The sequence below is a fragment of the Histomonas meleagridis genome (assembly GCF_020186115.1).
Source record: "Histomonas meleagridis strain 2922-C6/04-10x chromosome Unknown contig_33, whole genome shotgun sequence".
Classification (NCBI taxonomy): domain Eukaryota; phylum Parabasalia; order Tritrichomonadida; family Dientamoebidae; genus Histomonas; species Histomonas meleagridis.
The window spans coordinates 38,364-61,096 of record NW_027150870.1 but is presented as its reverse complement, the minus strand read 5'-3'; the positions used below and the strand labels follow the sequence as shown (position 1 = coordinate 61,096).

At 29.7% G+C, this 22,733-nt stretch overlaps 5 protein-coding genes across 5 annotated transcripts; all 5 read right to left on the bottom strand.

Moving 5' to 3' along the window:
- Window positions 1-5,756: 5,756 nt before the first annotated feature.
- Window positions 5,757-6,698, bottom strand: GO595_005263 (ornithine transcarbamylase; the record flags this gene model as incomplete). Its single annotated transcript, XM_067918486.1, has 1 exon — window positions 5,757-6,698. One exon carries the CDS (start codon window positions 6,696-6,698, stop codon window positions 5,757-5,759), a length of 942 nt encoding a protein of 313 aa, XP_067774476.1.
- A 1,467-nt stretch (window positions 6,699-8,165) lies between these two features.
- GO595_005262 (U3 small nucleolar RNA-associated protein) lies at window positions 8,166-9,932 on the bottom strand (the record flags this gene model as incomplete). Its single annotated transcript, XM_067918485.1, has 1 exon — window positions 8,166-9,932. The coding sequence occupies one exon, from the start codon at window positions 9,930-9,932 to the stop codon at window positions 8,166-8,168; it is 1,767 nt and encodes a 588-aa protein (XP_067774475.1).
- A 347-nt stretch (window positions 9,933-10,279) lies between these two features.
- GO595_005261 (DUF3737 family protein) lies at window positions 10,280-11,131 on the bottom strand (the record flags this gene model as incomplete). The annotated part of the gene is made up of 1 exon (XM_067918484.1): window positions 10,280-11,131. The coding sequence occupies one exon, from the start codon at window positions 11,129-11,131 to the stop codon at window positions 10,280-10,282; it is 852 nt and encodes a 283-aa protein (XP_067774474.1).
- Window positions 11,132-11,468: 337 nt separating this feature from the next.
- On the bottom strand, window positions 11,469-13,382 carry GO595_005260 (crooked neck-like protein 1; the record flags this gene model as incomplete). Its single annotated transcript, XM_067918483.1, has 1 exon — window positions 11,469-13,382. One exon carries the CDS (start codon window positions 13,380-13,382, stop codon window positions 11,469-11,471), a length of 1,914 nt encoding a protein of 637 aa, XP_067774473.1.
- Window positions 13,383-20,396: 7,014 nt separating this feature from the next.
- On the bottom strand, window positions 20,397-22,307 carry GO595_005259 (C2 domain containing protein; the record flags this gene model as incomplete). The annotated part of the gene is made up of 1 exon (XM_067918482.1): window positions 20,397-22,307. The coding sequence occupies one exon, from the start codon at window positions 22,305-22,307 to the stop codon at window positions 20,397-20,399; it is 1,911 nt and encodes a 636-aa protein (XP_067774472.1).
- Window positions 22,308-22,733: the final 426 nt, after the last annotated feature.

Sequence of the window (22,733 nt, the reverse complement as noted above, 5' to 3'; positions counted from 1 at the left end):
AGTTTCCGAATCCTGAAAGTATAACAATTACAAATCAACTTCTCATTATATTTAATCGCATCATAATTTCTAATTTAAATACAGTCGATATTCTTCTTCAACATGATTTTCTTCCTATCTTAATGAATTGCTATCCATTTCTCACTACGCAAGTATCACTTGGATCATATATTCAGCTTTTGTATACATTAATTCATCTCGAAGATGAAAATATTTTAAACTTTTTTGCACCACAATTTATAATATCATTGGGTAATAGAATTGATACAAGTGGTCCATGCAAGTTTTGGCTTGATTGTCTTGATGAGATTTCCAAAAAACATCATCCACCAGAAGCAGTCCAAGAATTACTCAATCTTTTTTCAAATCTTTCAAATAAATTTCGACATGAAAGTTCTTTTCTTGCGAAAGTTTGTTGGATTCTTTCCCATTTGATTCAAAACAATGAAATTAATTTACAACAATTTGAAGAACTTTCATTTCCACATAAATTAATTGAGTTTTATCAAAGTGATGATCATCGTTTAATAAGTGCATCAGTCGCAACGATAGGCTATTTGTATTTAAAATATGGCTATAAAATATCCGAATTTAATATTGTGTTGTTATGTAATGTGTGTACTGAGTATAAAACTCAAAAAGTATTTCGAAGTTCATTTTGGACTTATTCATTATATGTTGAAAATGATACAAAATATATTGTTGACATATTTGAATCTAATTGTCTTGAATTTTTTAATATTTATTTCGATGTTTCTTATGAATTAAAAAAGGAAATAGCAATTTTCATTGCGACAATTTTAAAATTTTCTACACAAAATGAATTACAAATGATATTAAACTCTTGTTTTTTACAAATCGTTTATGAGTCATTAAGTTTTGAAAATATTAATTTTGTTGAAGTTGCTTTAGAAGGTTTAATTAATATTGGAAAAATGGTTCAAGAGTTATCAATCGTTGAAGATTTTGTCAATACAATAAGCAATTACATAAGCGAAGACATTATTGATGGAATTTGCGAAATAAATGATAATAAAAACATTATAAATTTGGTTGGAATTATAGAAAATGAATATCCTTTTGTATTCGGAATTTGTAAATAAACATTTCAAAATATCTTTTAAAAGTATTTTCATATATAAATTAATTTGGTTCTTTTTTAATAAACTAATTTTCAAGTTATGGATGTCGAAAATTTACATCATAAATTAAGCAAAAAGGCAAATTAAATGTAAACGTAAGCAAATTACGTAATAATAGCCATCAAGAGGTAATAAAGGCAATAAATTTTTTTAGGATCTTGATGGATGCATTGATCTTTCTGTTGCAAGCTCAACGCAGATGTTAGAGTCGAATTCAGCAAAATTATCTTCATGTAAACAATGCTTATGATTTTTTGTCCAAACGCCATTTTTATCTTTTGCTAAACATATATTTATAATTTGAATAAAAAAATAAGATGACATTAACTCTATAGAGTACTCAAAAGTGAGAAAGGATTTTCCTCGTACCTAGAAGTTAAAAAAATATAGGAATTGCTAAAAACAAATTAAACCATTTAATGGAATCCTTAGATCCTATCCTAAAAAAAATTATTAGGTATATAATTTTCCTTTATATTGACATTTTCACACAATGGCTTCAATTTAGTATAAAAACAATGTTATTAATATATAAAACAATTAATTTTTTTTTAAATATTATTAAAATACCATACAAATTTGACTGTGAATATCTTAATCTAAAACTTCAAATTTTCCAATTTATATCATGATTTTTGTAAAAAACATTCTCACAAATTAATACACAGTAATTAGGAAATGGAAATATTTTAAAATTACAAAAAGCACCAAAAAGTAACGCCATGTTTACTACCTCTCTCTATCTTTATTTATAGCCATCTTCCCAAATTCTCTTTCTTTAATACGAATTTATTGTTTTCAACTCTAGAGAAAATTAATTGATTATTTAATTTGCATCTGTTTATATTCGAAACGAACGAAATTCCTCCGTCCCACTTATAGCATTTAGAGTTTATGTACAATCCCATAAAGTAATCTGGATAATACATAAACAAAGCATTAAAAACATTTTCTTCTCTGACAACGTTTTTACCTTGTGAAAGGTATAAGTCGTGAACTTTAAAGAACATTTCTTTTGTTATTTTAATTGATTCTCTTCGACCACCAAAAAATCCGCCAATTACAACGTTAGCAAAATTCGGATCAAGTTCTTTTAGTGGCTCATAATCTTTGCCGGAAAGATATTGTACCTCATTAAGCTCAATTAAAAATTGTGGATGTGTTTTGAATATTTTCTCAACGCGCTTTTGATATGGTATTTGAAGGCCTGTGAAATTCGTCTTTTTATTTATCCCGACATCAATCCAAAATATGTATTTATAATCAGACGGAAAATTACTTACGTCTTCAAGTAAACATATTTTGGAATTCCAGATGGCGCCAAGGTTTTCACTTATAATAATTTTTTTTGAATTGTATTTTTGTGCAATTTCAACATATTGCTTTTTGTATTTTTGTATATTGCAAATGTCATAAGGTGATTTATACGTAAGGTTAATGTAAAGAGATCGTATGCTTGTGTTTAGTTGAAGTATTTCTAATCCTAATTCATTAGTATAAAGATAAAAATCAGCTTCTTCTGATATCACTTTTAGAAGTTTGATGAAGCGTTCAATATAATATTCTATTGAATGCCTTTGAAGTTTTGATTCAGGAAAATAATAAAAAGATGAAACATAAGCAATGTTTTTCTTTTTACCTTTGTTCTCTCCAATTTTGCTTATATTAAAAAAACTGTTTTTATTGGTGTACAAGAATGACAAAATATTATCCCTGCTAAAATCAATTGAAAAAAATTGATACATAAAATAAAACATAATCAAAAAAAGAAGGGATGGGTTAGAAAATTTGATCATTTCCTGGTGAAGCCTTTTAGGATGTTTCAATTTCGTTTGTGGATACGTTGCTTTGTGTGTTGTTTCTGTTAAGTTAAGTATATTATTCAAAAAATTTGTGACCACACTGAAAATGACTTAAACGTTCAAAAAAAGATATTTTCTGAAAAAATTTTTTTTCCAATTCAATAAGATGTAAAAAAATTTTTGTTTACTATCTCTACATGCAAAATTATTTATAATCAATGAATTGAATCATTTCTTTTTAATGTAAATGGGTCATCTATATCACTGATCGAATTTTTAAGTTACATCTATAGATTTAACCTTTATCAAATAACAGCTTCCTTCTACGTGTAATCCCATAAAGTCATTTGGGTAATGCATAAACAACACGTTAAATATGTTTTCTTCCCATAATGTTTTACCTTACGAAAGATATAAGTAGTGAAGCGAAATAAATTTCTTTTACCTTCTTAATTACTTCTAACTTACCACCAAAAAAAATCACAAAGTAATATGTTAACAGAAGCAGGAAAAGAAGAATTGTGAGTGGATGACCAAAATTTTCATGTCATATCTTGCAGAACGATATTGCCTCGAAATCGTTCTACTTTCGAAAGTATTTTTTAGTTGTTTTTACGTATTTTTGTATTTTTGTAAGTTACGTATGTCAATTGGTGATTAATAAATAAGATTTATATACAGATTTCGTACATAAATTTTTAATTAATGCAACTCTAATCCGATTGAATTATTGTGCAGTAAAAATCGGAATCTTCGGATTTAAGCGGAAGAAGCTTCGCAAATCGTTCTACATAATATTGTGCTCGATGTCTTTGAATCTTTCTGATTGTTAATAATAAAAAACAGAAACATAAGCAATTTCTTTTTTCCTTTGCCATTTCTCTTCGATTTTTCTTAGTTCAATAAGGTTCGTTTTGTTATTATTTGCAGATTGTATCAGATTTTGAAAGTTTAATTCAGTGATGAAATAAAAGGAATGGATAAGAAAAATGTTTTGATAATATCGATGAAGGAATGCAAATTTTTATAAGCAAACTTTTGTTCTCGTACTTTTAAACAGTTTTTTTAAACACTTGTTTCTTTAAATAACCCCATGAATTACCTAAATCTTTCACCAGATTGATCTATTTTTTTTAATAAAGAATTAAATTAATTTGTTTATAATACAGTAAAAGTTATGCCTTATTTTCATAATTAAATTATACCAAATTTATGATATTTAATATTTACTCTCTCCATATAAAATTAATTAAACCTCATTTATATTTCTAATATTTATTATTATATAAGAGACATTTTAATTTCGCTTTCTTCAGTTCGTTGTTCTTTTTGATCATTTCTTCTTAAGAAAATATTCTTTTCAATTTTGCGCACTTTTCTTTTCTTTTAATCGTTTTTTCTGCTTTATGGTGCAGTATAATTTCATCGAATTCGATTCCACCGAAACAATTTTGCACCACATTTGTTCTCAGGTTATACGGCGCTGATAGCCAAACAGCATCGAACGCCTCTTGAAGCATTTTCACAAGGCTTTTTTCATCGAAGTTAAAATTTGGATTTTCAGTTTCTATTTTTGTGTATTTCTTAATTTCATCGATTGTCTTTTGTTTCACGTCATCTATATTCTTTTCCTTTTCGAATTCTTTCTTTGCACCTTCGATAAGTGTTCTAAATATCAATGAAATCCTCTTTGAAACGGTATAAATATTATCGAACCAATCCTTAATAAATGCTCGAGCAATACCTAATGCTCCAGAGCAGACGATTATTGTTGCAATTGATATTGTGACTTCGATATACAGCTGTATTCAATGTACAACTTTCAGGAATATCATTGCTGAATAGCATTAAAATTAGTCGAATCATACAATCGATTTAACGTTACGTTACCTCGACATGTTTTATGTACATTCGATAAAAATTTGATTTTAAGACTATCGAATGCTTTGTCACCGATTTAGATTATTTCGTTTTTAGAAGTTTCCGTATCAAATCGAATTTCATCGAAACCTCCGCATAGCAAAAACGCATTTCTTCCAATATATGAAATGTTCTTTGGGAGTTCAAGATCTTGTGTGAAACCAGTGCAATAAGCGAAAGAAGAATCACCAATATAAGTTTGGTAATATTAATTTGTTTTTAAATCCATTGCAACTAAAGAATGCAAATGAACCTATGTATGTAACAGTATCAGGAAGACTAAGAATACCTTTTAAAGAAGAACATGAGAAAAATGCATTGTTCCCAATTTCTTTAAGATTTTTGGATTGGATTTCAAGTTGTCCATTAAAGCCAGTACATTCAGAGAATGCATAAGCGCCAATGTATTCAACACTTGAGCCGACCACTAAAGAACCAGTGAAGGACATAAAGCAAACGCATGTTCATTTATAGTTATTACTTTATCAGGAATAACTAAAGGTCCAGCAAATCCACAATTAGAAAATGCATATGCGCCAATTTCGATAAGAGAATTAGGCAAAACAAATGAACCACTTAATGAACTACAACCAAGAAATACATATGATGAAATTATGGTCAGTTTGGTACTATTAGTAAAATCTAAAATTCCATTTAAACCTGTACAACCTGCAAATGCATTCGGTCAGATAGATACAAGTCCTGATGGAAGAAATACAAAAAACAACATCAATCACCAACTTTTTGAATGAAGCTGATATTTAAGCGCATAGAATTTTCAATACAAACGATCAAATTTCCCAAAAAAAGTGTTTGAACGTGTTGCAACACAAATATTTCAGAAAAATTCACTTACTTTGTTCAAATAAAACATAATCAAATTGTTGAACTTTTAGAATCCTTTGATGAGGTAGTACAAGAGAGCCATTTCAGCCCACATCCTGTTTTCTGCTTCATCGAAGATGACGCTTTGTGGACCATCAATAACTTCTGCGGTGACTTCATCACCACGAACAGCTGGAAGGCAGTGAAGGAATAAGCAATCCTTTTCAGCCTTTGCCATTAATTCAGCGTTAACTTGATATGGTTTGAAGACCTTACGACGTGTTTCTAATTGTTCTTTTGGAATGTGGTATGAAAGAATTGTATCAGTGTAAACAACATTAGCGCCCTTGATAGCTTCATCAATGTTGTGTGTGCAAAGAAGTTTACCACCAGTCTTTGCATTAAGTTGGTTGCATTCGTCAATGACTTCTTGTTCAATAGCATATTCTTCACCTTCTGGTCCACAAACATGGCATTCAAGGCCTAATAAAGCGCATGTTCTCATAAGATCATATGTAACATTGTTTGCAACATCACCGAAATAGGCAAGAACTGTTCCCTTCAATGATCCACGCTTTTCAAGGATTGTTTGGAAGTCAGCAACCATTTGTGTTGGGTGAGCAAAGTCATCAAGACCATTGATAACTGGAATCTTTGAATTAGCAGCTAATTCACGAACATCAGCACGTTTGTTCAAACGAGCCATGACAACATCGACCATACGTTCAAGAACGTGTGCTGTATCAGCAATTGTTTCTTTCTTGCCAAGTGGTGAATCAGCAACGCTATACATGATAGCATGACCACCCATCTTTGTCATACCTGTTTCGAAAGAAACACGGGTACGAAGGGATGGTTTTTCGAAGAGCATTAATAAAGTCTTTTGTTCAAGTGCATGGGAATAATTTTCTGGATGGGCCTTCATTTCGATGGCGAGTTTAAGGATCTTTTCAACTTCTTCAGCTGTTAAAGATGTGATTTTGAGGACATGGCGGCAAGGCACAGACATGTTATAAAAGTGAAGTGAACTGGTCATCGTTTTATTTCAATTTTCAAATATTTGACCAATTAGAGACATTGTTTTGAAATATGAATATCGTTGAATAAAATTCTTTAAACTTTATATAAATTGTAAAATTTTTACTATGTAAAAATTTTGATAAAATTAGAGTGTTATTAATTTGTAATGTTTATTAATATCTGGAAAAATATGTTTTTAATCAATTTGTGTGAATTGAATTCACAAAAACGATAAATAATCCACTTACAAATTCTGAATCACACAAACCATAGTTTTTGTAAGTTTCATCAAGTTTTTCAAGCTTTATATTTAGAAAATAGGCATTCTACAATAATGCAAAGATTAAATTAAAGTTTGGTTAAAATAATTTATCGCAATTATGTAAATGCAATTTATCATAAAAAATTTGTTAATTAATTATTATTTTTATATGGTGTAATTATATCCTATAAAAGAAGGAATATATAAAACAAAAATAATGGCCAATAAAGTTGAGTTAGGAGAAATCATTTTTAAAAATGTGTTTCATTAAAAAGCAATAAAATAAAAAGAAATGTTAAAAATAAATTGGTAAAAAAATTCCTGGATAGTTTCAAACTGGAAAGTGAATAATATGTTATGAAATTCAAAAAGATGATATTTAATCAAGAAACATGATAGGCGTAATGAAGGATATTTTTTAAGGAAAGAGTCAATCCAAATGATCATGTGAAAATAAATCTAAACAATGAAATAGGAAAACTTCAAGAATTACCAACACAAAATAATTTTGATTACCAAAGTCTTTGATTCTTTAAACATCACTAAAAATGCAAATTTATTAATAAAAATCGTATCGCATTAATTAACGCAGCATTTTTTTCTACAGTTAAATGTTTTAAATAATTGTTATTAAATGGATCTAATATAGAAAACACAGGTAGTTATGCAAATACAAGTAGAAATGAAGAAATCATTCATTTGTGTAACAAAATTACTCAATTTTTGAAGATTTATACACCTATGAAGCAACATTTAAGTTTCATCGAAATTATTATATCTTAATTAATTATATTTTTAAAACAAGTTAGAATAAAATAGTATTTTAGAAGAATTCGGAATTAATTGTATTTTCTATTATATTCATGAAATATTTTTATCTTTACAAAAAGTAGGAATGAAAAATAATGAAAATATTATTAACGGATGATCATCACATGGACAAAGTATTCATAATGTTGATTTGTAAGATATCAACATTTTTACTCAACTTAAAAATCATTGTAGCTTAACATCAATAATAACAGCCTAATAGATATTCATAACATTAAAACGAAGGATTTAATCCAAACGAAATTGGAAAACTTCAAAAATATCGAATCATCACTTTACTAACAATTTCGATCAAGAACGCATTTATAAATGAAGAAATGTATAAGTCAAAACCCCAATTAAAAGTAATAATGAAAACATATTTTATTTGGACAGCTTTGAAGCTTCGAGTGCTTTTCTCGCGGCGTTTCTCTTTTGTCTCTTTTCCTTTAGTTTCTGCATCTTCGTGAAGAATATAGGATCGATAACGTGTCCGAAGCTTGCCCTCATATTTGGCTGTATGAGAGTCTCGTACCCGCTTACTGAGTTGAATTCGGGGCCGATTGGGTATTTCATCTGTGCCTCGAGTTGCTTTGCGTTTGCATAGAATCTTGGGACATCTGGAACGGAATATTTGGAAACTGCTATATCTTGGCCTTCGTGGATCATTACATGTGGCATTTTTGCGTCCTTTCTTTCTCGTAAAGCTTCTTCAATTATCTTATTTCGTTTGGATTCAAGAGCTTGTCGCCTTCTTTTCGCTCCTTCTGATTCTACTCCATCTGGTCCAACCCATGAACCCCATCCTTCGATGAAGAGTGAGTCCATTTCTGGAAGATCTTTCTCTGCTTCTTTTGCTGCTTGCGCTTCTTTCTCTTTTTGGAATTCCTCAGTTAGGCCAAATGCATCCGCCATGATTTCCCTTTGCTCTTCCTTCTTAGAAAGATTAAGACGGTCTTCCGCAGCTCTGAGCTCGTCTGGGGTGGGCTGATGGAATGACGTGGCGGTTACAAACCGGCGCTTTGGCCGTTTTTTCTGGAGCCATGGATTTGTTTCCTCTTTCTCTGTTGTTTCCTGCGCTTCTTGTTTGTCATCCGCTTGTGGGGTAGGCTCAGGAGTTTCAGGCGCTTTTGGTTTATCAGATGATTCTTGTTTTTGTGTATCAACTTTTTCTTGTTGAACATTATTTTCGAGGATTGGCTTGATGTTGACAATACCAGTTGAAGGAACTTGCTCAGCTTCACCTGTTGCATTGAATGCTTTTTCTAATTCTTCAAATTCTTTTTGTTTACGTTCTTCTGCTTCACGCATAAACTTCATGTTGAAAAGCTTACTAAGCTTTTTGTCGGTCTGAACTGGGTTTTCTGGAAGTGGCTTTTCTTCTTCGTCATCATCAGATTGACCAAATCCTTGGATTTTCTTTGTAAGTTCTTCACCAAGACGAAGCTGTTCTTCATATTGCTTCCTTACATCTTCGCTGGCGGATTTTAGACCACGTGCAAGAACTCTTCTTACCCATTGAGATGTGTTTTTATGTCGGAGAGTGGCTCTCTCTTTAGCTCTTTCTGCTTCTATCTTTTTGAGCCTGGCTTGGAATGCTTCTGGATCAACTTCAGCAAGTTCTTCGAGAGATATGTCGGCCATATCTTTTTTATGAAGTCTTTTGAATGTTTTTGATTTGATCTTCTTCCACCTTTTGGCCTTCTGTTCGTTGTAAAATTGAAGGCTTCGGAGTTTAGCCAATTGTTCGACTCTCATTCTCATTTCTTCTTCTGATAAATGTGCCATTGCTTCATCTTCAAGAGTTTGTTGTGATTCACGTGTAAGCTTTTCTTTTTCAAGGATTGCGTCTATTTCGGATCCTAATTCTGTTTTAATAGGAGTAAAACTATTAAATTGAAGTTTGTCGTCATCATTTTCAAAGCTGATTGTTCTATTACTTTGAACTTCATTTACAACAGGCGCCCAAGCGGAAACATTTTCTTTTGCAATTTCATAGTTTGCAGATAATGCCGCTCTTTTAGATGCAGCCTCTGAAGTTTCTTGGAGAGGTTTGACTGTTTGTTCGGCCATACGCTTTAAATCACCATATTCATTTGTATCATCTAATACTGTAACAAGATCATTAATTGATATTTCTTCGTCACTCATCCTTTTGGTCGACCAGATTTACTCCAAATTCTTGGTCGAGTATAAAAAAGTGCACATGACATATGACATGAAATTATCTCATCATTTTTTACAATTTTACAACTTCTAGAACATATATGAATAAATTTTTTGTACGTATAAAAATATTTTTTATAGAGAATAAATTTTTATGTAACAATTGATGTATAAAGTGATTAGTAATGTGAAGATTCATTTAACTTTTTTTTGAATGCATTTTGATACGAAATTCTCAGAATTATCTATCGTTAAAATATTTTTCTAAGTGATTTTCCAACAAAATAAATTTATTTTATGTTTTTTATTGTTTAATTATAAGTTTCTTTTAATTACGAACTTTGTTGTTCGTTTTTAATTACGATATCAGCATTGACACCATCGATATCTTTGATGATTTCTCCAACAGATGGAACTTCTATGCGTCCGGAGTATGGGTTCTTGATGCTGATGACTGGTGTAGTGATTGTTGCTTCGACATCAGATCGTTCAAAGCATAAGTCAGCATTTAACATTTTACAGTTGATAACTTTTAAGTTTTTGCAATAACAGAACGGCTGCGTACCAGTGATTGTGCAGTTGATCAATGTAAGATTTTCTGAATACCATGCAAGATATTCGCCTTTAACATAACTATCTCTTACAGTGACATTCTTTGTATGCCAAAATGCATCTTTTGTATCAAATTGACAGTTTTCAAATTCAGCATTTTCTGAATATTGGAATGAATATTTTCCTTGCATTTTCAAATTTGTAAACTTTAGGTTTTGGCAACGCATCATAAAGTATTCACTTTGTGCAGTGCAATTTTTCATCTCGATATTTTTGACAAACCATCCAAATTCTGGAGAAATTATATCACAATTATCCATGACAACATCACTGCATTCTCTCAATGCTTTAATTCCATGCATCTCTGTGTTAGTGATTTCAATATTGTCTGAATACCATATTGCTGCTCTACAAAGTTCAGTCATCTTCGAATCATTGATTTTTAATCCATGAACATGCCAGAAAGGGTAACGTAAGTTAAAGAATGAGTTTTGAACTTGTACATTACTACTTTCTTTCATTGCACTTTCTCCATCTGCAGGACCATCAAAGGAACAATTCTTGACGATGATATCTTTTGATCCATAAAGTGCACGTTCTTCGTCAAACTTTTGATTTTCGAAAGTCTTCATATCTATCTTGCTTTTAGATTATTGAAGTTAGTTGTTCCGTTATTGCGAACAGAAATTTCAACGTCATTCGATAAAATTTCGAATACTTTACATATGCACAATTACACAAAATTGAATTTCCTATAAATTTCCACAAGGAGCATTGAAAAAATTTTGTCGAAGCAATATCCAAGTAAACTTATGAAAATTGACTACTAGTAAATCAACCAAAATCTTTGGTTGTAAATTTGAAACCGTTTTAATTGAATGCGTATTGATCGTCGCATCAAGTTTGATGTGTAAATAAATTTCATTTCATTATTATTAAAAACGATTCATTGTATATTTAATAATTACATTAGTGATTATCAATTGACCATTGTTCAGCTGCTTCCATAAGCCTAGCAAGTGAATCCATATTTTCTTCTGGGAATACATATGTTCCATCTTCTTCTTCTTTGGGTACCATAGCTCTAGCTCTTTCAATAGTCTCATCATTACCGAATTGTTCTTCGAATGCAACTCTAAAATCTCTTAATTTTCTTCTATCTTCTCTTCTATCTGCTAAAGTTTTTTCAGCTTCATCAAATAATTCTCTAGCTCTATCTAAATCATCAGCCACTTCTGCTTCTAACATAATCCAACCTTTCCATAATGACAATTTATTACTAGCCTCAAGACTTCTTTGATATAATTGTCTAACATTATCTAAACTTCCTACATTTGATTCGAATTCTATATAATAAGACCAAAGCATTTCGACAGCATCAACAGCTCTACTTTCGATAGCGTCTTCGAATATTTTTCTAGCTTCTTCTACATTATGATTATTATTTTCGAACGAAGCGTATTTTACCCAAGCTCTAATATCTGATGGTATAGTTGCAATATATTGCTTAAAAAGTTTTCGAACATTTTCCTTTTCTCCCATCATAATTTCGATTTCGATATAAGCATCAAAGATAGCAGGCCTTGGACAAGTACCAATCGCATGACCCAAAGCAAGACGAGCAGTTTGTATATTCTTTTGTCGAATTTCGAAATAAGCGTAAAGAATCCACAATCTCGAGAATGTAAATTTCTTATGTGGTACCAAAGAGATAATATTATGATATACATTTCTAGCGTTTTCCGGATTTTTCGCAATTTTCTCTTCGAAAATTGCAAAGTTAATACATAGAAGTACGTATTTGCTCCATTGTTGTTTCTCCTTTTTAAGTGGCGGAGGGTGTGAAACTGCTGTCTGATAATTCTCACGTGTAGTTTCAATGTCGGCTAAGTCTTGAAGTAATTGACACAGTTCAAACCATGCATCGTAGTCGAGTGGATTCGCCTTAAGTAATTCCTGATAATGCGCGCGTTTCTTTTCAATTACGGCGTCTTCGATTTGGTGCTGCCCGCCAAACCGTTTCTCAAATAGCAGATATGCCGGATATAACTCTCGTGCACTTGCTTCAGGAAGTTTGCTAAGCGCATATTTATACAATGCTCGCGCTCGTTCAATTTCGCCTTGGCCTTCTTCGAACTCCGCAAATTTAATTATTAACTGTTCATTGAGATTATCTTCGCCCATCGACTCTAAGCCTCGCTCAAAGACTCGGCGCGCTCTACTGAATTGTCGAAGTTTGATTTCGAAGTCGGCATATCGAAGATAACTATCAGAAAAAGGATGTGCAATTAACATACGCTCAAAGACAGCACGAGCATTACGATACTCTTTGACACGTACTTCGAATTGAATAAATGATAAATACGCTTGGGATGGTGGCTCCCATGCAATCCACCGTCGGAATATATTTCGGGCGCCTTCAATATTTCCGAGTTCTTCTTCAAGTCGTGCATACTCTAGCCAAAATTGGTCATGGCGTGGAAGAATAGTAACGACTCTTTCTAACAAATTTCGAGCATAATTGATTTGCTTATGTCGAAGTTCCATATTAATGTAACACTTCCATATGTTTGGCTCTTTGAAGTTAGTGAACTCGATTCCTCGCTCGTAAACGCTTCGAGCTTTATCGAGTTCATTCAAATCTTCTTCCCATCGCGCATAGCGAATATATGTATGATAAGAACAAAGGTTACGTCGGACATTGAGTTCCCAATTTTGACGCCTTTTAAACCTTTGATCTTCGATTTCGGCTTGAGTCTGATTCGGAATCTCTGGTAGACGTGGCCTGTCTTTCATACGCGACACGGACTCGATAAGGAGCTGGTCCGCAGTAATCTGAATTTGTGCTGCTGACTTATTGTGGATCCTGATTGGCTCAAGCATCAAAGTTTGGTTGTATCGTTGTCAAAACTGAAGTTCATTTCACATGTCTGTGTACGATAGAACTTTTGGTAAAACTTTAACTTGATTTTCTTCTTTAACAGGCAGAACTAAAATCTTTTTGAGTCAAAGTATTCACTACTATCTAAATATGAATAACGAACATTTGTCTTCTTATTTCAATGTTATAAGTTCCAAAGTGTATAATTTAACAGTACGAACCAAACAAATCGCCGTGACTAATTTTTTCATCACCTCTAATACCGGATAAAATGATATTTACTAAAAATCAATTTTAACGATTCTTTTCTGTTCATTAACTGTAATTTGAAAGATAAAATAAAAGACTTATAAATACCCACAATTTTGATTTTTTATTTTATTAATAATGAATTTTTATTTTGCAGATAAAACAGTTTTATATGAAAGCTAGTAAAAATCCTATGCTGAACGAATAAAGGTTACATATGTAACTGATGCTCATACAGGACAAAGTATCCCTGAATTACTACAACTTATTCCTGAAAAAACGTAATCAATAACATCTCATGAATAATCCAAGGTGTAAAAAGAAAAATGGGACATTCTTTGGGATTCCATGTTGTTTGTTATAAGCGCCTTATGTTTTTATCATTTTTTTTTTTTTGGGAGAATACAATTAAATTGATCATCGATTCTATTTTACATTATATATTTAACTCTTCATTTTTATATGCATTCATCGAATTAGAAAATAAACATTTTTCAAAACAATTTTTTTTTAATTTAATGTGCTTTTTACAGAAAATCAAAGTGTTTAATAATCAGATTAACTATTTCTGTGTAACCATTTATAGATGCATAAGTCAGTGCTGTATTAAATAATGAGAATAATTACCAAATATTATACTAAAATATCAAATTAAAAATACAAATATTAAATAAAACAAATAAATGTTTTGGTCATTAATATCAATTTCTTTCTGTTCGAGAAGTAATTTGACTATTTCTAGGTTTCCATTTTGAGATGCGTTTATAAGTGCTGTATCAAATAATATGAAGAATTTCCAAATATTATTTTTAAACATTAAAATAATAAAACCAATATTATATTAAAAAAATGAATATTTTTATTATTAATATCAATTCCTTTTTGTTCGAGAAGCAATTTAACTATTTCGGTTTGATCATTTTCAGATGCAACCATAAGTGCTGTATCAAATAATATAAATAATTACCAAAAATTGTGAAAAAATATAAAATTTTTAAAATAAATATTAAATAAAACAAACAAATAGTTTTTGCATTAATATCAATATTTTCTTGTTCAAGAAATAGTTTAACTATTTCTAATTGACCTATTAAAGAAGCACTTATAAGTGCTGTTTCAAATAATTTGAAAAATTTCCAAATATTATTTTGAAATAAAAAATTATTAATATGAATATAAATTAAAGTAAATAAATATTTTTGACATTAATATCAAAATCTTCTTGTTCAAGAAATAGTTTAACTATTTCTATATTACCTTTTAAAGATGCCATTATAAGTGCTGTATTGAACAAATCAAATAATTTCCAAATATTATTTTGAAACATTAAATGATTAAAATGGATATTAAATAAAACAAAAAAATATCTTTAACATTAATATCAATTCCTTTATGTTCAAGAAGTAATTTGACAATTTTTGTATAACCATTTCTTGATGCATAAGTAAGTGCTGTATTAAATAAATTAAATTATTTCCAAATATTATTTTGAAATATCAAATTATTAAATTAAATTCTAAATAAAACAAATATATATCTTTAGCATTAATATCAATTCCTTTTTGCTAAAGAAGTAATTCAACTATTTCTATATGTTCATTTAGAGATGCCCAAATTAATGCTGTTTTAAATGATTTGCATAATTTCCAAATATTATTTTGAAATATCAAATCATAAAAACAAATATTAAATAAAACAAATAAATATCTTTGTCATTAACATCAATTCCTTCTTGTTCAAGAAGTAATTTAACTATTTCTATATAACCTTTTAAACATGCATAAATAAGTGTTGTATGAAATAATTTAAATAATTTCCAAATTTTATTTTGAAATTTCATGATATAAAATCTAATATCAAATAAAACAAATAAATATTTTTAGCATTAACATCAATTCCCTCTTGTTCAAGAAGTAATTGAACTGTCTTTTTATGACCATAATAAGATGCCATTATAAGTGCTGTATTAAATAAATTAAATAATCCCCCAAATATTATTTTGAAACATTAAATGATTAAAATGGATATTAAATAAAACAAAAAAATATCTTTAACATTAATATCAATTCCTTTATGTTCAAGAAGTAATTTGACAATTTTTGTATAACCATTTCTTGATGCATAAGTAAGTGCTGTATTAAATAAATTAAATTATTTCCAAATATTATTTTGAAATATCAAATTATTAAATTAAATTCTAAATAAAACAAATATATATCTTTAGCATTAATATCAATTCCTTTTTGCTAAAGAAGTAATTTAGCGATTTCTATTTTACTGAATCTTAATGCAAACATAAGTGCTGTTTCAAATAATTTAAACAATTCCCAAATATTACCTCAAAATATTAAATTATTATAAAAAATATTATATAAAATATATGAATATCTTTTACATTTATATCAATTCCTTTATGTTCAAGAAGCACTTGAACTAATTCTATATTATCTCTTAAAGATGCATGCATAAGTGCTGTTTCAAATATTTACATTATTTTCCAAATATTATTTTGAAATATCAAATTATTAAAACAAATATCAAACAAAGCGATTAAATATCTTTATCATTAACATCAATTCCTTTTTGTTTAAGAAGTAATTTAACTATTTTTATATGACCTTTTAATGATGTAATCATAAGTGCTGTATGAATCAATTTAAATAATTTCCAAATATTATTTTGAAATAGAAATTAAAACATTTAAATATCTTTAATATTAATATTGATTCCTTGTTTTAGAAGAAATTTAATCAATTGTTTATGATTATGTGTTGATGCCCATATAAATGTTTTATTAAAAAACTCAATGAAATATTAATATAATTTTTATTTACTTTGTTAATTCCTTTTTGTTTAAAGACCCATTTTACTACTATAGGATTTCCATTTTCAAGAAGATTTGAAAAAAGATTATTGTTAATATCTTTTCCTTCATAAAATCTATGTATAAATGGAAGATTATTTAAACTTATTGATTCAAATTGAAGTGAATTTAAAAAATTTGATTTTGATAAACATTTTTTCTCCGAAAATGATAAAACTTCATAATTACCATATTTTAAACATTGTATACCTAAAAAATTAAAATCAATTTTGTGAATTTTTTTATCATACAAATAATGAAAGATATCATTTCGATGGAATTCAATTGCTGTTTTGAGTATTGAGTAAAATGTTGAATTGTTTTGTTCACATAAATGAATAATTTCTATATTTCCTCCAACAATTCCATATTTTAATGTGTTTTGAACTTTTGATCCATTAATAAGCAAAAATTTAAAACATTTGACCGACCCAAAAAATGCGCAAAAATCAAGTAATGATACATTTTCATTTTGATTCGTGATAAATGTGTATTTTTCATAAGATGATTTATCAATTATTTGATTAAAATTAAAACTATTTTGTGTTGATATTTCTTGTAATTCTTCTAAATCATCTTTTCGAAGAATTTCGATTATATGATCTTGTTTTTCTTCGTTTGGTTTATTTATAATGTTTTTAATATAATATGAAAGTTTTTTAGGTATCATTTCATGTTTGTTCATTTCTATAAGAAAATGTTTGGATTCATATGTATTCATTTGATAAAGATACATTGTTAATACTTCAAGTAATTTCGGAAAATTTAAATTTTTTATATTTGTTAATAAATTTAAAAATGATACATATAAGCTTACATTTTTATTTTGTGTAAAATAAGACATATAAATAAACTGTACAATATAAAATTCATAAAGCAAAGGACAACTTGGTTGTATTTCGAGTAACTTTGAAACTTCTTGAGATATTAGTTTGAGGTTGTTCTCATTTAATTCGATAATCAACTTCTCGACTTTAATGACTTCGTCTGGAACAAGTTGGCGGTGCGTTTCCATGAAAATAAGCACTTTTGAAACAGGTGATTATTTTGAATTCAAAATTGAATGCAAATTATCGGATAAAAAATAAATAAAAACAAGAATACCTTTATTTAAAAAGGTGAAAGCTTGTTTCAAGCTTTTCGTATGCTATTGCAGATCTCTTCTAATTTGATGGGAAAAATATGCATCAGATCCTGATAAAAGGAACCTTCAATTTTTCCTTCTGAATCAATTTGGAATTTTTCTATTGCAAGGGCAGCCTCCTTAGGTTCTTGCACTTTGATGCTACACCTTAAGTGATAATTACCAAATTGATCAGCTACAAAATAGTCTTCAATTCGACTCATCACCATCAAAGGAACATGAGCCTCAAAGATGAGCGATGAGATTGAAAGCGTAAGAATCAGGAAAGCCAAAAGTTTCCACAAAACGCCTTTGGACGATCCATGATTTAAAACAATGCATATTGAAATGAAAGCGTTTTAAAACGTTAATCATCATCGTCAAACCCAAAGAGATAATTTTCAGGTATGAAATCATAACAAATGACTGCAATTATGTCTTTAATTGCATTTTTGAATTCTTCTTTTTGTTGGGATTGAAGTGTTTCATTCACCCGTTTCATGAATTTGTGGAAATATGCACCGATTTGATATTCATTTTGTGTATCGAATATTCTCATCCAAACTGGGAATGGAATTGGTTGAATCAATTCGTTATAATGAAATATTTGCATAAGTAATTTCCAGTTATATTTCATGATAACTTTCGGTATGTAATTTCGTATTTTGATACTTCCAATTAATATATAAATAATATCTAAACCATATTTCTTCAAAATTTCACCATTCGTTTGATTTATAAATCTTTCAATAGCTTTAATGATATTAATGTTTTCGAATGCATCATAATTATGAAGAAATGAAACACATTTATCCATTAAGAAATCAATGTATCCCAATGAAATATTAAAATGTGATGAAAGTAAAATTGCTTCACTACTTAATATTGGAATATTCATTCTTAATGCCGGAACAATTAAATATTTAAATATTTGATCCCAATATTGTTCGCATTGTGGAAAATTATCACGTAATTGACTTAAGAAAGTGAAATAACATGGTAATATTTGTTGCCTTTGAAAATATATTTGGAACATAAATTCAATTGGCTTATTATTTACAATAGAAATATCAAAGATAACCAAATGCAAAATGTATGCAATATTTTGTTCTGAAGCATTTGGCTCAAAAACATAATTTATTGCATTGTCAAAAATTTGTTGAATACCAATAATCAATGGGCAAAAAAGACTTATGAATCGAATTTCAGTTTCCTGTATATATATATATATGTTTGAATATTCAAAAAGCCTTTGCCAATACATTATACATTGTCGAGCATCTTGAAGTAGGAAACCAAACTCATTCCAGAATTTATTATTGAAGGCATCATATATTTGATATTTAAATGTATTTAAGAATGCAATGTCTTGTTCATGATACACTTTATTTTCGATTCGATTTAGAATGAATTTTGCTATTTTTGTCCAAAACATCCAAAATGTTTTAGTTAAAGGAATGTTTAATAGCATTTGAATTAATGTATTCATGGTGCTTCCATTATTTGATGGATGTAATGTTTGAATGTTTTCATTTATTATCATCTTGAAATATTTCATTGTAATTTTCGATAATAAATTATCTCGTTCAGGTAATAAAGAACAAGATTTCTGAGATAAAATATAAATTAATCTATTGCCATAATTCACATAGAACTTTCTCTCTTTCCTTTTAATAAATACAATATAAACAAATTTAAGAATATCATTTGGTATCGCAAAGTTAAAAATACTATCCCATAAAGCATCTAAAAAATTTTCAACAATAAATGAATTACACCACTTAAAGAAAGAAAGACTTCGGAAAAGAAGTGGAATTGTTATTTCAGGAAACACTTTGATTTGATTAAGTATAATATCTTTACACATCAGGACATAATTTTTGAGTTGTTGCCTATAAATATGAGATATATTGGGTGAACTATCAATGACTTTAACGAATGTGCAAAATACTGCAAATGAAACTTCTATAGGTAATAACGGTTGATTTATATCATGAGGGAAGATAATTTGGGTGAAATCATGCCATTGAGGCCAATCATAAATTGCAATATGCGATATACAATTACACATATGTGGAAACGTTGGTGTTTTATATTGACTTGTTATTGTATTTATTAAAAAAGATTTGATTCCTTCTTTTACATCTGGTGTCATTTTTGGCCATAAACATGATAGGTTTTGGTCAAGGTATTTTGCAACAGCTTCCATAGGAACGTTAGTTTTTAAATGACAAATAGATTGTTCAAGTACAAAAAAACTTTTGAGTGCTTCATATGCTTGTAAATTCTCCTCACTTTGTTGGACCAAAGCATCAGACATTACAGCGATTTCAGGTATGGTTGACAACATGACATCCAAAACTTTTGATTTGAGGAAAACGTTTTCCAAAATTTCAGTATAGAAAAAAACGTCATCCAGTCAATTTTTTCTATTAAACCGTTGATTTTTTGCCTTTTCGAATACAATAGTTTATTCTTATTTCTGAGGTTATTCAACCCTATATATAGTTATTTTACAGGTAAAATTTTACGTTTTAACGGTCGCTAAGCAGAAAAATTGAAACAACGCAAACCTACCAAACCCTGTTTATTTTCTATGGGACAAACACATTAATTCCATCAATTTTGGAATAATAATCCATTCCATTAAAATTGAGATTTTATTTAACCAAATAACATAACATTTACCACATAAAATTTTCATTACATCTTTTAACGAATTTAATGCTATTCGACAATTATTATCTTCTCAAAGTATTTTTTAAACAATTTGACATAAATTTATTGTTTAATGAAATCTTCTTTTTGTATTTTCACATATATCGAACCCAATTTTTGTTCTTTTTTCTCTTCATTTTCTTTCTTCGGCTTCTTCAAGTCGACTTTTATTGGTTTCTCTTCATCGAAATCGATTTTCTTCAAGCTCAATGACGCGTAACCGATTTCGATGTTTTTATTATTCTTTCCGACATTGTACATATGGAAGTGGAGCTGATCCTTTTTGTTTGCTGCCTTCTTAAATCTGAACGCCTGGTTAAACTTCGGATTGTTTGAGTTTCCAATGATATCTGTTTTCACGTCGTCGATATTTATATTATCTTCGACCAGTTTCATTATTACGAATGAATTCTTCGTTGGAATATTTTTCGCTTCGATAATTTCACCCGATAAAACTATTCGATCGACTTTCGGATATATCAAGTTCTTATGTAAGTGATGATATTTCTCTTCTGCGGAGTTAATTCCGGAGAGTTTATATGATACTGATGAACTACTAATAGTAGAAAACCCATTAGAATAACTTGTCCCATATGAGCCCAACGAAAACGAATTACAATGACTGCCATCATCATTAACAAATTCGATATCAGACGCACTTCGCTCTTCGACATAATCCATGATAACTGAACTTTGTCTTGAGATTCCATGGAATGGTTTATCGCCTTTCTTCACAATATGAATACGGAACAATAATTTACACGTTTCGCCAGTGGATAACTGAATTGGAATCGATCCTTTCTGTGCTCCATCGGGTATACTATTAAAGTTAATTAAACTTTTGTCCGATTTCTTTCCGTTGTTATCTACTAAGTACACTTGGAGTCCTTGCGTTTTAACATTATCAATATTAAAACATTTCTGCTCGCGAAGTCGTAAACTTCCCATTGTCGTTGGCCGTGCTGTATGTGTCTTTTGTTTCTGGTGGTTATTTGTGTTCTCGAGTTTGGAGACTAAGTAATATTGAAGATTTGTTGGAGCTGACTCAATTGTTATGAATTGTATCCACGCTTCATATGGCTGGTAACTAAATGGCTTGTCGACAAATGGTTTATCACGCGCTTTGGCAATGTGGATACGGACTTTAAGGACACCGGCATCGCCTTTGTTGGACTTCATGTCGCGCTTTGGCTGGTAATCAATGGTTTTGTTGAGTTTCACTAAAATTGTGTTCTTGACTCCGTATGTTAAAGAGTTAAGATTGACGCGGCCATATGCAATGCATTTGTCCTTGTCGGAATCTTTCGATTTACTGTAGATGTAAAAGCGGAGAGTGTCACTGCCAATGTAGAAACCATTGAGCGAAAAGCGCTCGTTCCATACTGGATGTAATGTCTTCTTCTTGGTTTTGGTGGTATATGACTCTGCCGTACCACGGACTTGAACAGTGACATAAGGGTTTGGCCTTTTCTTATGAGCAAACGGTAAAATACCTTTAGCTGATATGATTCTCATATGATACTTATACCCTGGCTTGGATTTCTTGGATGACTTTTTGGTGGATGGTGGTGGGGTTGAAGAAATTGGACGAAGACATAATGTAAAGTGGAATTCAGCTGTGAATTGTTGGTCATCTATTTGATAACCAATTTGATTCTTGCAACTTGCTTGAGTGCCATCAGTTTTGAGTTGATTAATAGGATAAACAATTTGTTTCATGATTGGCCTTTGATCATCATCTTCTTTTTCATATAGATCAATTAATAAATTCTCATCTGGGTCAGTGATTTCAAAAGTGAATTGCTCGTTCCATTGCGGGTCAGCATTATTTTTAATGAGTTTTGTAGTTTTTGCTTCAGATAAATCTTGACTTCCAAGTCTAACACATGCATATGTAGATGGAGCTTCGATATCTAAGTTCATGGAGCGAATTGATTTGGCTCCAATTATCTTAACTTCAAGGATTTTGCTCATTCGAAATTGACGCTCTTACGATTAATTCAAATGTCAAATAGAAGTTTCTGTTAATTCTGTTCATCTTCTTTCTCAAACAACTTTTTCAATTGTTATCAAATCACCTCACAAAATGAAACCCGACTGTGCGCTCTGAAATTCAATTATTCGATCCGTGTCACTTTCCTGATCAATTATCGTAAAAAAAAGAGGCTTGTCAGCTTTTTGACTATTTTACATTGCTAATGTTTTCTTGGCCAAACAAAAAACAAATAAAAATTATTAATGATGATAAATTAAAATGAAACATAGCCAATAAAGCCGATTAGTTTTTAATATATGTCGTCATGATGGTGTAATAAAAATTTAGGATTCATAATTGTTGTTTAATGTTTTCCGATAAAAATAATTTTTAAGTAAAATTCAATAATTTCGATTCCTATAGCA